We start from the raw sequence: 18,960 nt of genomic DNA, 5'->3' as shown, positions 1-18,960 counted from the left end.
AAAAAATCCTCAGTGCTGAACTCCTTAGTATTTGCACCTGGCTCGCTGACAATAAACTATCCATACACTTAAGTAAAACGGAATCCCTCACCAGGCAACTTCCACCCTTGACTAACACCCTCCCCCCTCCACATCCCACCTCCCCAGATTGTAAATAACCAAATGTAAATAATCAAATGTATTTCTAATGTATATACTAGTTCTTATGCTATCTGAACTCACTATGTTCTCTGCTCGCTGTACATATCCTACCAAGTCAGACCTAGACTGTTTCAATGCCCATTTATCTGATGATACAATTGTTGATGACTGAAGTGCTTATATCAACCAAACCCTCCTCATCCCACCCCCCGGATTGTAAATAATGTAAATAATTCAATGTATATACTCTGATGATTAATTTGTGTGATGACTGTATTATGATGATAGTATATATTTTTACCATGAATTGATTTACGTGGACCCTGACTTAAACAAGTTGAAAAACTTATTCGGGTGTTACCATTTAGTGGTCAATTGTACGGAATATGTACTGAACTGTGCAATCTACTAATAAAAGTTTCAATCAATCAACCAAAAAAGGGGGATCTACTGTAATCAATTCTAAAAGTACAAAGTTGGAAATGCATGAAAATGTCAATTCACCAAATAAAAATGGTTGAACCCCAAATTATTCTTTAAATATAAATTCTGGAGTTAACTTTGTTTTCCAAATACTGTAAAAGTAGTGTAACGAAATACTGTACAAAATACTTTAATGTACTGTCGAAAGAAGTTATGTGATTATTCAAAAACATAAATTAAAGTAACGTATTATTGTATGGTATTATTATTAGGGCTGTCAAATGTAATGCGATTAATCACTAAAATGTATCGCATTAAACATGTATAAATCCAGATTGATCAAGCAATTTATTTTAAGCGCACATGCTCCTTTACCTTAACCACGGATGGGTTGTTATACAGTCAGTGAACAGGTCAATGCATATGTGCAAAGATGAGAGCGAAACTTTGATTGGTGTGCCTGCTGACAAACTTTGCTTCAGGACTCTAGATAAAATTGCTACCAGGTTTTGCGAAAAATAAATGACATACATTCAAGTAAAATATTTAACAAATGTTCCTGTATGACAGTCTGACAATAAAATTGCATTTGTGTAAAAATATTGGGGTCTTTTTTCAGGTAATTTTAAAGTATTTAAGCAAGTAATTTAACAATGACATTCAAAAGTGTGATTTATCAAATTAAAAAAATATAATATTTGACAGAACTTATTATTATCCAACTGGAGCCAAAAAATGCAGATATCTGACAGCAGTAGAAGCTACTATATACTACACTACAATTTTCTTTAAATGTCACACCCAAAAAAAACTATGACAGGCTTGAAAGTGTTACATTTCTGCATACTTCCAGTAATTACTGACTGTCAAAAATATGCAAAAAAAAATTTTAATCTGGAATGACATCTCCTACAGTGTGCTTTAAAAAAAATAAAATTGGCAGTCAAAGTTCAAAATGATACGTCTCTGCAATTCCACCTCCATTCCAATCTGGTCACATGTTCTGTGGCGCTACATTCTGTTCTAAGATCAGTGGACAGGGTTTCAACTTGTCTTTTACAGTATGCTTCCCTTGGACTGCATTTGTGGGTATGCACGCTCTCCCTGCATGCACGTACAGACAAGACAGGGGTGAGTAACAGCCTGAATGCCAGACTATTTCCTTGGGCCGACGAGCAATATTATATGAACAGACAAAATCAAGGGCTCAAAATCAAATCCTGCTAAGAATCCTGATTTAGCCAGGAGCTTAGTGTTAAAATGTCCTAATGCTCACACTATTATTACCTCAATAAAGAATCCCAACACCGCGAGGCCATTTGGGGTATTTACTGCATCTTCCAAGGTTAAATCCTTCCTCTTGTTCACAACGTGCACCTCAAATAAACAGTTCATCACAGTTAGTAAAACCTTGGGTAATAAGACAGCAACATTCATTTGTGGGGATTCCAATACCTCCATTGGCAATCTTTTGGAATCCACTGTGTGCTCTGAGCCCTTAGAGTCTTGCGATGGGGAACCCCAGTGGAAGTGGAACTGTAGAGTAGAGTAGACGTAACCCAGGGCACCCCCGGACACCTCCAACGCCCCATCGTTTAAGACACACTTTACTAAAAGGTAAGAAAGCAGACACAAAAATACAGTCAGACAACTGCAGGGATTGTATTTGTGTGGAAGTTCAATCTTTTTACGCCTGAACTTCCGAAAATGTGCCAAAACATGCACCTATTGTCTGGGTGATGATTTGTATGCCAAATACACAAGTCAGTGACGCTGTTATGAAACTCCAAAATGTGAACATCCCTAGAAAAATTTGTATACCAACAGTTGAGTGATCTTCTCCAGTCTAAAAATGCGTTTGATACTTTTCAATCAGGCTTTACACAGCATTAAGACAGCTGGGATCCAGGTGAGAAATTATTCCTCCAGGCAAAGACTGGTTCTGCCTGTGACACAGTTGATCAGTTACAAAACTGGCACTGCTCTAAACTGGTTTCGAGCCAAGGATGTACTTTGTTGCAATTGGTAACTGTGTCTCTGACAAACTGGCAATGACCTGTGAGGCTTCTCAAAGGGCCACTATTGATACACTTGTACATGATCCCATTAGGCCAGCTAATACGCAGCTACCACAACTTTGCAGATGACACTCACATCTACGTGTCACTTACGGCAAGTGTATGTTGGCCTGAAGCTTTAGTTTGTCACTGCATTACAGATCAGTGTGAATGCAAAAAAATCCTAAACTCAGACAAAACTGAATTCATTGCCTTGCCATGAATTTATATTTAAAGGGGAACATTATCACAATTTCAGAATTGTTAAAACCATTAAAAATCAGTTCCCAGTGGCTTATTATATTTTTCGAAGTTTTTTTCAAAATTTTACCCATCACGCAATATCCCTAAAAAAAAGCTTCAGAGAGCCTGATTTTAACCACCCGTCCATTTTCCTGTGACGTCACATAGTGAAGCCAACACAAATAAACATGGCGGAAAGAACAGCAAGCTATAGCGACATTAGCTCGGATTCAGACTCGGATTTGAGCGGCTTAAGCGATTCAACGGATTACGAATGTATTGAAACGGATGGTTGTAGTGTGGAGGCAGGTAGCGAAAACGAAATTGAAGAAGAAACTGAAGCTATTGAGCCATATCGGTTTGAACCGTATGCAAGCGAAACCGACGAAAACGACACGACAGCCAGCGACACGGGAGAAAGCGAGGACGAATTCGGCGATCGCCTTCTAACCAACGATTGGTATGTGTTTGTTTGGCATTAAAGGAAACTAACAACTATGAACGAGGTTTACAGCATATGAAATACATTTGGCAACAACATGCACTTTGAGAGTGCAGACAGCCCAATTTTCATCAATTGATATATTCTGTAGACATACCCTCATCCGCGCTCTTTTCCTGAAAGCTGATCTGTCCAGTTTTGGAGTTGATGTCAGCAGGCCAGGGAAGCTAGGGTCGATAGGGGGTTTAGCTCGCTCGTCTGCGGGAAAAAACTGCCGCCATTGCTTGCCGTGCTACCGAGGTCCTTTGTCCCTGAATTGCTCACACACTCCGGCAGATTCAATGGGGGTCTGGCGGCAGATTTCTTTGACTTTATCGTTGGAAATGCATCTGCTTTGAGTGTCGCAGGATATCCACACATTCTTGCCATCTCTGTCGTAGCATAGCTTTCGTCGGTAAAGTGTGCGGAACAAACGTCCAATTTCTTGCCACTTTCGCATCTTTGGGCCACTGGTGCAACTTGAATCCGTCCCTGTTCGTGTTGTTACACCCTCCGACAACACACCGACGAGGCATGATGTCTCCAAGGTACGGAAAACAGTCGAAAAAACGGAAAATAACAGAGCTGATTTGACTCGGTGTTTGAGAAAATGGCGGATAGCTTCCCGATGTGACGCCACGTGACGTCATCGCTCCGAGAGCGAATATTAGAAAGGCGTTTAATTCGCCAAAATTCACCCATTTAGAGTTCGGAAATCGGTTAAAAAAAATATGGTCTTTTTTCTGCAACATCAAGGTATATATTGACGCTTACATAGGTCTGGTGATAATGTTCCCCTTTAACAACATGCGGTAGAAAATGGGTGGATGGATGGAACTTCTAATCTTCATCATAACTCTAAAGCAAGGGGGAGAAGGCTATTTCCAACCTGTATGGCCTGTGTTTGTGATGTACTTGATGACATGTTTGTCGTCAAACTTTGTAAAAGTGAAGCCGTCGAGGTGTTCATTCGCCACGGCCGTTTGGGCCTCGATGTTGACTGGCGACTGGCGCTCGCCATCGCAGTGCGAGTCGGGCAGAAGGTGCCATTTGGAAGGACTGAACTCTATGGAGTGGAAAGGGGGTGTTAAGCATTGTAACTACTCAGCACTAATTTCCAGTAAAATATTGCTTTGATGAAGGTATACCACAGTGATCGTCGTAGCACCATTCATGACCTGGAAAGATGAAAACAATCAAATTCGTAACTAATACAACGGTCACATATATTTGAGACACTCACTAGATGGAAGAACAATGCTAGGAGATGAAAATACTTTGCGTCCATGGAGTTCCTGTGATGGGCGGTACACATTAACAAGGCTTGTCCTCAAGGGAAACTCTTCCACCTGAAAGACGTAAAAATACAGGCCTTCAGTCTTTACCACACGCACTTAATAATACCACCTTAACATTTGACAACCAAACAATTACACAAGGCGAATCAGTAAAGAATCTGGGTATTATCTTCGACCCAACTCTCTCGTTTGAATCACACATTAAGAGTGTTACTAAAACGGCCTTCTTTCATCTCCGTAATATCGCTAAAATTCGTTCTATTTTATCCACTAGCGACGCTGAGATCATTATTCATGCGTTCGTTACGTCTCGTCTCGACTACTGTAACGTATTATTTTCGGGTCTCCCTATGTCTAGCATTAAAAAATTACAGTTGGTACAAAATGCGGCTGCTAGACTTTTGACAAGAACAAGAAAGTTTGATCATATTACGCCTATACTGGCTCACCTGCACTGGCTTCCTGTGCACTTAAGAAGTGACTTTAAGGTTTTACTACTTACGTATAAAATACTACACGGTCTAGCTCCGTCCTATCTTGTCGATTGCATTGTACCATATGTCCCGGCAAGAAATCTGCGTTCAAAGAACTCCGGCTTATTAGTGATTCCCAGAGCCCAAAAAAAGTCTGCGGGCTATAGAGCGTTTTCTATTCGGGCTCCAGTACTATGGAATGCCCTCCCGGTAACAATTAGAGATGCTACCTCAGTAGAAGCATTTAAGTCCCATCTTAAAACTCATTTGTATACTCTAGCCTTTAAATAGCCCCCCTGTTAGACCAGTTGATCTGCCGTTTCTTTTCTTTTCTCCTCTGCTCCCCTTTTCCTTGAGGGGGGGGGGGGGGGGGGGGGCACAGGTCCGGTGGCCATGGATGAAGTGCTGGCTGTCCAGAGTCGGGACCCGGGGTGGACCGCTCGCCTGTGCATCGGCTGGGAACATCTCTACGCTGCTGACCCGTCTCCGCTCGGGATGGTGTCCTGCTGGCCCCACTATGGACTGGACTCTTACTATTATGTTGGATCCACTATGGACTGGACTCTCACAATATTATGTCAGACCCACTCGACATCCATTGCTTTCGGTCTCCCCTAGAGGGGGGGGGTTACCCACATATGCGGTCCTCTCCAAGGTTTCTCATAGTCATTCACATCGACGTCCCACTGGGGTGAGTTTTTCCTTGCCCGTATGTGGGCTTTGTACCGAGGATGTCGTTGTGGCTTGTGCAGCCCTTTGAGACACTTGTGATTTAGGGCTATATAAATAAAGATTGATTGATTGATTGATTGACTTGGCATCAACAGAAATGGTGTCAAAAATGTCTAGTTGTGTCAGCGTATCACTGTCACTTGACTTTAATGGGCCTTACAAAAAGAGATGCATTGTATACACTAAAGAATGATGAAGAAGACTGAAGTTTAAATTCAATATATTTCTAGCAGGAAAAATTCTGTAAAGGCAGAATTGTCAATATGCAAATAATTTAGGCCTTCATCCTCACTGCATCTTTATATACAGCAAAAGTTGTTTTTAAAAATTAAGAAAGTGAACTGCGTGGGTTCCCTGCGGGTACTCCGGCTTCCTCCCACTTCCAAAAACATGCGCCTGGGGATAGGTTGATTGGCAACACTAAATTGGCCCTAGTGTGTGAATGTGAGTGTGAATGTTTGTCTGTCTATCTGTGTTGGCCCTGCGATGAGGTGGCGACTTGTCCAGGGTGTACCTCGCCTTCCGCCCGATTGTAGCTAAGATAAGCGCCAGCACCCCCCGCGACCCCGAAGGGAATAAGTGGTTGAAAATGGATGGATGGATGGAATTATATTTTCATAGCGCTTTTCTCTATAGACTGAAAGCACTTTACATTTAAATCAGTGTGGGAGGCACTGGGAGCAGGTGGGTAGTGTCTTGCCCAAGGACAGAACGGCAGTGACTCAGATGGCGGAAGCAGGGACCGAACCTGGAACCCTCAAGTTGCTCTCAAGCCTGCTCTACCAACCAAGCCAAACCGCCCCCAAGTTAAAGAACGGAAAATTAAAATAAAACCATTAGTAAAATCGATTAGATAGAATGCATTCTAATATATACATAACATATGAGGGAAACTCAGTTTAAAAATCCCTCATTGTACAAACTTTCCGATTCACAAACCACAGACCGAATAAAAAATATGCTTTGTTTGAACATGTCTGAGTGTATGAACTTTTCATTTGCCCATTGTGAAGATTCGTGTATAAAGAAAGTATGACCGCCTTGGTCTCAGACCATCTCCTAAATGATCGGTTAAAAGGCACTCACGTGACTGACTACAGGGCACCATGTTTGCTTCCAACTTTCAACTGGCCACAGCTTGATCTATGCGTACACTGCACTTCCACATTCGACATCTCTTTTAATTGAGGAGGGTTTTTTGCGGTGTAAACATGCATATCCATACACAGTTGACAAACTGTATTTTTGTTATTGATATGTTTTATTGATTTTCATGATTACAAACATACAATACATATATATATATATATATATATATATATATATGTATGTGTGGGGAAAAAAAATCACAAGACTATTTCATCTCTACAGGCCTGTTTCATGAGGGGGGTACCCTCAATCGTCAGGAGATCTCCTGACGATTGAGGGTACCCCCCTCATGAAACAGGCCTGTAGAGATGAAATAGTCTTGTGATTTTTTTTCCCCACACATACATATATTGCGCTCTACTACGGTATCGAGCACTATTTTTTGGATAACCTTATTAAGACATATATATATATATATATATATATATATATATATATATATATATATATATATATATATATATATATACACATTAGTATATACACACTTACATATACACACACACACACACACACATACACACATATGTATATATATACACACACACATATATATATATGTATATATATATATACACACACATATACACATATATTTATACACATATATATATATATATATATATATATATATATATATATATACACACGATACACATATATATATATATACATATAAACTTGCGATATACTCGATATATCGCGAGTTTGCCTCTGTGCGATATAGAAAATGATTATATTGTGATATTGTGATATTGGAGTATACGTTGTCACGCAGTTGCAATTAGCTGCGGGCATTACACGACAGGCGTTTCTCACTCTTTCTAGTCCCCTTCTCACAGGGGCATAAAACAAGCGCACCTTCTTCCATACGTCACATACTGTCTCGCGTGTAGCGTCATACGCCCTCGCCCAGCAGAGAGGTAGCAGCATGGCTAAGGCAGCTGAGGCAGGTGGTACAAGCGAAGCGGTGCAAGTGACAATACAAGAGAAGGTGCGAAACTGATCACAAATGGAGGAAGAACAATTAAAGGGGAACATTATCACCAGACCTATGTAAGCGTCAATATATACCTTGATGTTGCAGAAAAAAGACCATATATTTGTTTAACCGATTTCCAAATTCTAAATAAATGAATTTTGGCGAATTAAACGCCTTTCTAATATTCGCTCTCGGAGCGATGACGTCACGTTGTGACGTCACATCAGGAAGCAATCCGCCATTTTCTCAAACACCGAGTCAAATCAGCTCTGTTATTTTCAGTTTTTTCGACTGTTTTCCGTACTTTGGAGACATCATGCCTCGTCGGTGTGTTGTCGGAGGGTGTAACAACACGAACAGGGACAGATTCAAGTTGCACCAGTGGCCCAAAGATGCGAAAGTGGCAAGAAATTGGACGTTTGTTCCGCACACTTTACCGACGAAAGCTATGCTACGACAGAGATGGCAAGAATGTGTGGATATCCTGCGACACTCAAAGCAGATGCATTTCCAACGATAAAGTCAAAGAAATCTGCCGCCAGACCCCCATTGAATCTGCCGGAGTGTGTGAGCAATTCAGGGACAAAGGACCTCGGTAGCACGGCAAGCAATGGCGGCAGGTTGTTCCCGCAGACGAGCGAGCTAAACCTCCCTGGATGTCTTGGCTCACACCGTCCCGAAGATGATCAAGAGAAGAATATAGACCCTAGCTTCCCTGGCCTGCTGACATGAGGGTATGTCTACAGAATATATTAATTGATGAAAATTGGGCTGTCTGCACTCTCAAAGTGCATGTTGTTGCCAAGTGTATTTCATATACTGTAAACCTAGTTCATAGTTGTTAGTTTCCTTTAATGCCAAACAAACACATACCAATTGTTGGTTAGAAGGCGATCGCCGAATTCGTCCTCGCTTTCTCCCGTGTCGCTGGCTGTCGTGTCGTTTTCGTCGGTTTCGCTTGTATACGGTTCAAACCGATATGGCTCAATAGCTTCAGTTTCTTCTTCAATTTCGTTTTCGCTACCTGCCTCCACACTACAACCATCCGTTTCAATACATTCGTAATCTGTTGAATCGCTTAAGCCGCTGAAATCCGAGCTAATGTCGTTATAGCTTGCTGTTCTTTCCGCCATGTTTGTTTGTGTTGGCTTCACTATGTGACGTCACAGGAAAATGGACGAGTGGTTAAAATCAGGCACTTTGAAGCTTATTTTAGGGATATTGCGTGATGGGTAGAATTTTGAAAAAAACTTCGAAAAATATAATAAGCCACTGGGAACTGATTTTTAATGGTTTTAACCATTCTGAAATTGTGATAATGTTCTCCTTTAATGCCCCAAAAAAACAGCACGGGGTCCATCATCTGGCGGTAGTTTGGCTTTAAGCGGGAAGATATTCAGCAGACAACAGTAATATGCAAAGTATGCAGCAGAAGCCTTGCTACAAAAGATAGCAGCCAACGTTTCCTCTAAGGTGCGCGCCTGCGCAATTGCGCACTGCTCAAGCGTCCTCTGCGCACAGCAAATATATGCCGCGCACCAAATCAAATCCCATCTGAATTCTAAACAAAATAAACACATTTATTCTGTGTAATTTTGCAATGCAACTCTGAGTGACAGTGACAACAAGCGGCCCTAACGGTGTTCGTCAACACCGTTCAATTAAACACCGTTCAATTATTGTAACGTCTATCGAGATGCTTCGAGGACAGGAATTATATCGATCACTTTATTGAGCAAAACTGTTTATATTCGGCCAAAACCACACCAAAAACATGAGTAAAAAACTTCTATCTCGAAAAACTAGTCATTTTCTGCCGTACAAAGCAGGCCAAAACTAACTTGTCATCTGTCACCAACACGCATAGCACTAAGCCACTGGTGCGTTTAAGGCCACACAAAAAGTCGGACAACTCAAACACCACACAAAGTTACACTATGACTCTTCAGTCATACGTGTGCTTATTCTACTGTCATTTATTATTAATGTTAATTTATTGATATTAATCATGGAATGCTGTTACTAGAGAAAGTTACAGGGATGTACACTTCATCCTATGCTTACATTTCATTGTGCAACATGAGGATGTTTAAGGGCAACTAAATGTGATCTCTGAAAGGGGTACAAATGATTTCCAAAGCAGGACCCCCACCCAGACATATTGTACAATACTAATCCATAGCTTATGAAAAACAAGATTTCTTTTATTTTCATTACAAGTGGGCCAAATCACTAATATTACAAAATAATCTCATGAAAATGACTCCTCTCATTTGAGTGTTATTATAAAAGATTGGTTTGAGACAGGTGTGCTGCTGGTATTGCCACGTGTGATGTTGCTCACATGAGCTCCACTGAATGCTCAGAGAGTTTTTGTGTTTGCTCAGACACATGAACAATTAGAGGGAACATTAGTAGCAGCACTACTAATTTGTTCTTTCATTTAAAAAGTCACCCGGGAGAGAATGAAGAGTGCTTGAAACTTCGCACGTTAACATCTCCGGCCGGTGCCACACCCAAAAAAATGTCGAAACAACCTGCACTGACAAATGAGCCTGATGTCTTCCATTTACAGATCAACACCATATGAAAAACATAGTCACAAACACAAGGAGATAACGTCCGCAGTAACTTATTACATAGCGAAGGACATGGCCCCATAAACATCATCTATGCAACATTTTGACCAGAGAACCACCATTACATGTTATGTAGACCACAAGGAAGTGTTTTCAATTTAGAAAAATAATAATAATATGACTCCTTTAATGCGCCCTATTATATGCATCAAGTGTTCATTCAAAGCTAAGGTAAAATATCGAGATATATATCGTATATCGCGATATGGCCTAAAAATATCGAGATATTAATAAAAGCCAATATCGCCCAGCCCTAATACATATATATATATATATATATATATATATATATATATATATATATATATATATATATATATATATATATATATATATATATACATACACATATATATATATACACGTATATACATATATATACACATGTATACACACATATATATATATATATACACACATATATATATATATACACAGGTAAAAGCCAGTAAATTAGAATATTTTGAAAAACTTGATTTATTTCAGTAATTGCATTCAAAAGGTGTAACTTGTGCATTATATTTATTCATTGCACACAGACTGATGCATTCAAATGTTTATTTCATTTAATTTTGATGATTTGAAGTGGCAACAAATGAAAATCTAAAATTCCGTGTGTCACAAAATTAGAATATTACTTAAGGCTAATACAAAAAAGGGATTTTTAGAAATGTTGGCCAACTGAAAAGTATGAAAATGAAAAATATGAGCATGTACAATACTCAATACTTGGTTGGAGCTCTTTTTGCCTCAATTACTGCGTTAATGCGGCGTGGCATGGAGTCGATGAGTTTCTGGCACTGCTCAGGTGTTATGAGAGCCCAGGTTGCTCTGATAGTGGCCTTCAACTCTTCTGCGTTTTTGGGTCTGGCATTCTGCATCTTCCTTTTCACAATACCCCACAGATTTTCTATGGGGCTAAGGTCAGGGGAGTTGGCGGGCCAATTTAGAACAGAAATACCATGGTCCGTAAACCAGGCACGGGTAGATTTTGCGCTGTGTGCAGGCGCCAAGTCCTGTTGGAACTTGAAATCTCCATCTCCATAGAGCAGGTCAGCAGCAGGAAGCATGAAGTGCTCTAAAACTTGCTGGTAGACGGCTGCGTTGACCCTGGATCTCAGGAAACAGAGTGGACCGACACCAGCAGATGACATGGCACCCCAAACCATCACTGATGGTGGAAACTTTACACTAGACTTCAGGCAACGTGGATCCTGTGCCTCTCCTGTCTTCCTCCAGACTCTGGGACCTCGATTTCCAAAGGAAATGCAAAATTTGCTTTCGTCAGAAAACATGACTTTGGACCACTCAGCAGCAGTCCAGCTGGTGTCGGTCCACTCTGTTTCCTGAGATCCAGGGTCAACGCAGCCGTCTACCAGCAAGTTTTAGAGCACTTCATGCTTCCTGCTGCTGACCTGCTCTATGGAGATGGAGATTTCAAGTTCCAACAGGACTTGGCGCCTGCACACAGCGCAAAATCTACCCGTGCCTGGTTTACGGACCATGGTATTTCTGTTCTAAATTGGCCCGCCAACTCCCCTGACCTTAGCCCCATAGAAAATCTGTGGGGTATTGTGAAAAGGAAGATGCAGAATGCCAGACCCAAAAACGCAGAAGAGTTGAAGGCCACTATCAGAGCAACCTGGGCTCTCATAACACCTGAGCAGTGCCAGAAACTCATCGACTCCATGCCACGCCGCATTAACGCAGTAATTGAGGCAAAAGGAGCTCCAACCAAGTATTGAGTATTGTACATGCTCATATTTTTCATTTTCATACTTTTCAGTTGGCCAACATTTCTAAAAATCCCTTTTTTGTATTAGCCTTAAGTAATATTCTAATTTTGTGACACACGGAATTTTGGATTTTCATTTGTTGCCACTTCAAATCATCAAAATTAAATGAAATAAACATTTGAATGCATCAGTCTGTGTGCAATGAATAAATATAATGTACAAGTTACACCTTTTGAATGCAATTACTGAAATAAATCAAGTTTTTCAAAATATTCTAATTTACTGGCTTTCACCTGTATATATATATATATATATATATATATATATATATATATATATATATATATATATATATATATATATATATATATATATATATATATATATATATATATACACATATATATATATACATATATACATGTGTATACACTCTATTACAAAAAAATAAGAGTTGTAGAAATGATTGGAAACTCAAGGAAGCCATGACATTATGTTCTTTACAAGTGTATGTAAACTTTTGATCGCGACTGTATATTTTAATAAAGATGGGGAACAACACGCTACTCGTAAACGGCACGTGCAAAGTTGAATCATGAAATGCAACCTTACCCCAGCAAAAACTATGCATATTTATCCGGGAGAGTCTTGATACCAATTTCCTTGACCCAGTCACACACAAAGAAGCTGTAGACCTCCATGCTTTTCCAAGTTTCCCTCTGTTTCGTCGTGTAGAATGGTGTCTGGAGCACAATAGTTTGATATGTCTGAGAACGCGATCAACGTATAATACTTGGTATCACTCGACAAATCTTTTTTGATAAAGTATAGGGATTTATTCCATTGCATAGATTGATTTTTTTGCTCGTATCTGCTTTTTGCAGGAAGATCTAAGTCTATTTTGTACTCAGATAGTTTCCACGCTGCTTGCTGTGTCTTGTCTTGGTTGACCTACTGATTTTTACTTCCGGAAAGAAGTCACATGTCGGAATACAAGCAATTTAGGAACCCTATTCAAGAACCAATTACATTTGTAAATCAAGATTACACTTGTAATTTGATTTGTGCAATTTATCAGTGCAGCAAAAACAAATTGCACCTGTGGCATCCATCCATCCATCCATTTTCTACCGCTTATTCCCTTTGGGGTCGCGGGGGGCGCTGGATTCTATCTCAGCTACAATCGGGACAAGTCGCCACCTCATCGCAGGGCCAACACAGATAGACAGACAACATTCACACTCACATCCACACACTTGGGCCAATTTAGTGTTGCCAATCAACTTATCCCCAGGTGCATGTCTTTGGAAGTGGGAGGAAGCCGGAGTACCCGGAGGGAACCCACGCAGTCACGGGGAGGACATGCAAACTCCACACAGAAAGATCCCGAGCCCGGGATTGAACCCAAGACTACTTAGGACCTTCGTATTGTGAGGCAGATGCACTAACCCTTCCACCGTGCTGCCCCACCTGTGGCATATCCAAAGGAATTCCTGAGACGGAATTTGATGAACTTTTGTGTGTCTGAGATTGTAGTACGGGTATTTAGTGCTGACGTCTGACCGGTTGAGGTCCATTACAAAAGGGAATGTGCGGAATCCACTGAACATCCCTTCTTCCAGTGTTGCCCGTACATTGAAAAAATGTCAAGACGTGACTCCATGTTATCTGATAATTTTTTTAATAGTTTTTGTGTTGCCATTGCGACAGGAACTAGTTAGTCAGGAAAAACAATCGTCTAATCTGCTCATCACTTGACTCTAGCGTGCACTTGTACAGTATGTCAAACTGATGAGGGAAAAGTGAAATTTTGAGCGATTGATCACAGGGCTTTTAATTTTTCTAATATAGCGATATGCAATAGTACAAAAAAAGTGCATTTTAAAAAAGCATTATCTTATATAAAAAATGTATATACAACTAAAGATGTCCGGATCCCTCATTATGTTTTTTGGACTTGTGTTGTGTCTTCCTGTGTTTTGGTTCTACTTCCCGTCCTCTTATTTTCGTTACCCATTTATTTTGCTGGCTGGTCAGGCGGTACCTCTGTTCAGAGTGCTGGTATGCTCATCTGTCCCTGATTGCCAATCAGGAGAGTTCATCGTTTGGGGTTGTTTTGTGCTTTGCTCTGCCACACCCAGTGTTTTGCCTTGCCAAGTTTTGACTCATTCTTTGTGCATTGCCCGTAAATCTTGGTGCAACCTGCTTTTTCCCTCTTTAAAGTATATTTTTACCTGCAGTCTCTGCGCCCTAGAAGTCACGCCGCAAGCCACCATGTGCAACCGTAAGACATGGGCCAAACAAATTTGGATTTCCCAGTAGCATGAGGAATGAAAACTAAGTCACCTAAAAATTGTATCAACAGACGTTTAGAATGCTAAACCCTATCAAGCAAGGTCTCCCTCTTGACCTAGTGTGTCTGTGACAATCATTGGTACTTTAACTTTTTTTTTTTTAATCAACACTCAAATGGGGTTGTCAATCAAATACTGCATGAGACGAGCCTGCAGGGAGCGTGAATAAATCCAGCAAAGTCAACGTGCTACGAAAACCACACTCATATGAGCTGTTGTTTGAAAACGTATAAATTATTTACTTTTAGGAGAAGGCTTAAAACATTTTGCCAACTCACAAAGATCCTGTTAACAGCGATTGGCTCCTGAAAGACTGTCCAGGCCACCGCTTCATTACAGGAAGGGGTGGTCAGTGAGCCCATGTAACGGTAGAATTTGGAGAGGTCCACGTTGCCAATCAGGTCATCAATGGATATGTTGTGCGTCACATTGACTTCAGTGTCTGTGAAAATATGCAAAACAACAACAGCAAGATAAATACGTAGTATGTAGATTTACAGTACATAAATGGCAGGGGTAGTACAGTATATACTTTATTTCTGAGACCCTTGCACCATCTAATGAGATTCCATACAAGAGCTGCTTCAAAAACACCTCAGTTTTGAGTAATGATTAGGGATTAATTAAATAATATGGTAGAAACTGCATGACTCAGATTTGTTTCCAAACGTTTCTGTCGTAGCACTTATCTTAACTAATGTGAACTATAATCAGACATATATCATTTCAAATAAGCAAATTATCAAGAAAAACAAGTAATATGGAGTAGTTTGACGGATAAGGATGTCAGATTTGAGTACATATTATCACATACACATTGTGCCTGGCAAGTGATTTTCACCTGCATTTTTGTATTTCCTTCATTCGATATGAATTATGTTTAAAGGGGAACATTATCACCAGACCTATGTAAGCGTCAATATATACCTTGATGTTGCAGAAAAAAGACCATATATATTTTTAACCGATTCCCGAACTCTAAATGGGTGAATTTTGGCGAATTAAACGCCTTTCTAATATTTGCTCTCGGAGCGATGACGTCACAATGTGACGTCGCATCGGGGAGCAATCCGCCATTTTCTCAAACACAGAGTCAAATCAGCTCTGTTATTTTCCGTTTTTTCGACTGTTTTCCGCACCTTGGAGACATCATGCCTCGTCGGTGTGTTGTCGGAGGGTGTAACAACACGAACAGGGACGGATTCAAGTTGCACCAGTGGCCCAAAGATGCGAAAGTGGCAAGAAATTGGACGTTTGTTCCGCACACTTTACCGACGAAAGCTATGCTACGACAGCGATGCCAAGAATGTGTGGATATCCTGCGACACTCAAAGCAGATGCATTTCCAACGATAAAGTCAAAGAAATCTGCCGCCAGACCCCCATTGAATCTGCTGGAGTGTGTGAGCAATTCAGGGACAAAGGAGCCTCAGTAGCACAGCAAGCAATGGCGGCAGTTTGTTCCCGCAGACGAGCGAGCTAAACCCCCTGGATGTCTTGGCTCACACCGTCCCGAAGATGATCAAGAGAAGAATATCGACCCTTGCTTCCCTGGCCTACTGACATGGGGGTATGTCTACAGAATATATTAATTGATGAAAATTGGGCTGTCTGCACTCTCAAAGTGCATGTTGTTGCCAAATGTATTTCATATGCTGTAAACCTAGTTCATAATTGTTAGTTTCCTTTAATGCCAAACAAACACATACCAATCGTTGGTTAGAAGGCGATCGCCGAATTCGTCCTCGCTTTCTCCCGTGTCGCTTGTTGTCGTGTCGTTTTTGTCGGTTTCGCTTGCATACGGTTCAAACCGATATGGCTCAATAGCTTCAGTTTCTTCTTCAATTTCGTTTTCACTACCTGCCTCCACACTACAACCATCCGTTTCAATACATTCGTAATCTGTTGAATCGCTTAAGCCGCTGAAATCCGAGTCTGAATCCGAGCTAATGTCGCTATAGCTTGCTGTTCTTTCCGCCATGTTTGTTTGTGTTGGCATCACTATGTGACGTCACAGGAAAATGGACGGGTGGTTAAAATCAGGCACTTTGAAGCTTTTTTTAGGGATATTGCGTGATGGGTAAAATTTTGAAAAGAACTTCGAAAAATATAATAAGCCACTGGGAACTGATTTTTAATGGTTTTAACAATTCTGAAATTGTGATAATGTTCCCCTTTAAAGCCAAACAGGACAAACAAAATCCTTAATTTTTCAAAGGGTGTAAAAAAATAATGGATGTGTTTGTTTGTTTTTTACTTTTTTTTGCTCACAATTTTCAATAAACTTGAAAAAGATGCACAAAAAGATCGAAAATGTAATGTTTTGTGTTGTTGTTTTAATTATTTGACCCTTTTGAAGGCTTTTTGATCAGATAATGTCACAGGGTTAAATGAGTAAGAAAAGTTATGTTGTGCCAATTAACACAAATTGAAAACTGTGACATAATTTGATTAACAAACTTTCAAAGGGTTAAAATTTAAATATAAAAACATTGCATTTTTGGTATTTTTGTTTCAGGCTAAAGTTGATTGAGAGATTTGAGAAAAAAAAAAAGTAAAAAAAAATAAGAATATGAATCCAAAATGTTTCTATGCTCTTTGAAAAATGAAAGACTTGTACATCCGAATAACAATTCCAGTGCAAGGTACACCTGTGAAAGAATTGGACTTTGAAATGTTAAAATTGAACATAAAAAAGACACTCTTACAGAATCATCTATAATGGAGTAACACAACAAAACAAATATGGTGAAAATACAGCAAATATTTACTGAGTATTGTTGAAATACAGCTCACTGCACCGTGCAGGTGTGCCTAATGTTTATGGTTGATGACCCTACTGGACAAGTAGAAGAAGCAGAATAAAAAACAAAAGGGTTTCTCTACCTGTGTCGTTTAGGAGGTAATTGGTCAAGGTGTTCCAAGGACTCGTCAGATTTGGATCTTCAGTGGCCTATGTAGGAGAGTCATCAGTCAGATTCGTGGAACAAATTCTTTCAGTTAATCTACACACACATTTATGAAGAAGCCAAGAACGGCAATCCCGGCTGAATCGTTGATGGCCTGCTGCACGGACAGGCCTTTCTTTAGACTCACAATGTGCATCTGCAAGAAATGATGCAATAAACATGTCACATTCATCAGGCACGGCGTCCAAAGAAACATCACCGTCACACGTGTACCTCCATCGGGTATCTGTGCCCATTGACGGCGTGCTCTGACCCGGGGTGGTGCTGGGTGTCGCCCCAGTGGAAATGGAGCTGGATTGTGGAGTAAGTGCCATCGAGTCCACCTCCACTCAATTCAACCTCATTGTCGTTTAAGATGAATTTGGCTAAAGCAAAATAAGTCAGATACACTCACGCATACTCAGATGTATATTACAATATTTTGAGATGTGTAAAATATCAAGACTGTAATCTATATAATTGGATACATGAGCAAAATACATTTGATACCTAACTCACTGTCCTAACTTTTGTGTCAAAGAAGCAACAGTGACTTTTGTCACGAGATATTACACTGTCGATCACTATTTTTTTACCATTGACTTGAAGAGGAACTGCACTGTTTGGGGAATTGTTGCCTATCATTCACAATCATCATGAAAGACATGAGGACGGATGGATTTTTTTTTTATGCATGCTATCTTGTAAACAAAAGTAAATAAAAGACAGCTGAGCCAATGGGAGCTCCTCTTTTCAGCCCATAAAATTCAATAAATAACCATTCAAAAACACCAATTATACTCTATTTACATTTCGTGAATTGAATCTTAACCAAGTATAAGTGATATTGTTATAATAATCGCTAACGCAGACAAACTATTTATGGTGGCGCCATGATCACTTGCGTGTGTGCCTATATTTACATAATCGAGTGGTCTGCTGCTTTCTCGCTTCCCTGTTCCCTGTAAGTTTATTGTAGATCATAAATCATGCATCTCACCTGGACAGAAGATGCCTGAGTAGGTATTCCGACAAGTTGGTACACTTTGACAGCCATTTAGGACCCGAAAATGGCCAGGACTACACAAAAAGATGCTTGGTCCACCCCGGCTCCCCACCCCTTTTCTTTGTGAGTATTATGAGACATTTTTCATCTATGAACCTCCCAGCAGGCCACATCCTAAGGACAGCAGACCTTCTACAGTAAGCAATGTTTTATTATGTTTGTTGGCTCTCATAAAGTCTGCAGTGAGCAATAATCAGTGATGAAGAAAAAAAAGAGCAAACGTTGTGATGCGTTTTTGA

General features: G+C 40.2%; 1 protein-coding gene across 4 annotated transcripts in view; it reads right to left on the bottom strand.

Annotated features, from left to right (window-relative positions):
• Positions 1-18,960, bottom strand: part of LOC133610950 (putative carbonic anhydrase 3) — a 49,584-nt gene that overhangs the window by 16,495 nt on the left and 14,129 nt on the right. For all 4 annotated transcript variants that reach the window (XM_061967736.1, XM_061967734.1, XM_061967737.1 and 1 more), the window contains 9 exons: positions 17,890-18,041; positions 17,723-17,812; positions 17,594-17,660; positions 14,987-15,150; positions 4,589-4,694; positions 4,494-4,523; positions 4,235-4,411; positions 2,020-2,174; positions 1,852-1,941 (listed from right to left, as the gene is read on the bottom strand). In XM_061967736.1, the coding sequence (XP_061823720.1) occupies positions 1,852-1,941; positions 2,020-2,174; positions 4,235-4,411; positions 4,494-4,523; positions 4,589-4,694; positions 14,987-15,150; positions 17,594-17,660; positions 17,723-17,812; positions 17,890-18,041 (1,031 nt within the window). The remainder of the gene's footprint in view (positions 1-1,851; positions 1,942-2,019; positions 2,175-4,234; positions 4,412-4,493; positions 4,524-4,588; positions 4,695-14,986; positions 15,151-17,593; positions 17,661-17,722; positions 17,813-17,889; positions 18,042-18,960) is intronic.

Source organism: Nerophis lumbriciformis, linkage group LG11 (genome assembly GCF_033978685.3).
Source record: "Nerophis lumbriciformis linkage group LG11, RoL_Nlum_v2.1, whole genome shotgun sequence".
NCBI lineage: Eukaryota > Metazoa > Chordata > Actinopteri > Syngnathiformes > Syngnathidae > Nerophis > Nerophis lumbriciformis.
This window is presented reverse-complemented; position numbering and strand designations above follow the sequence as displayed.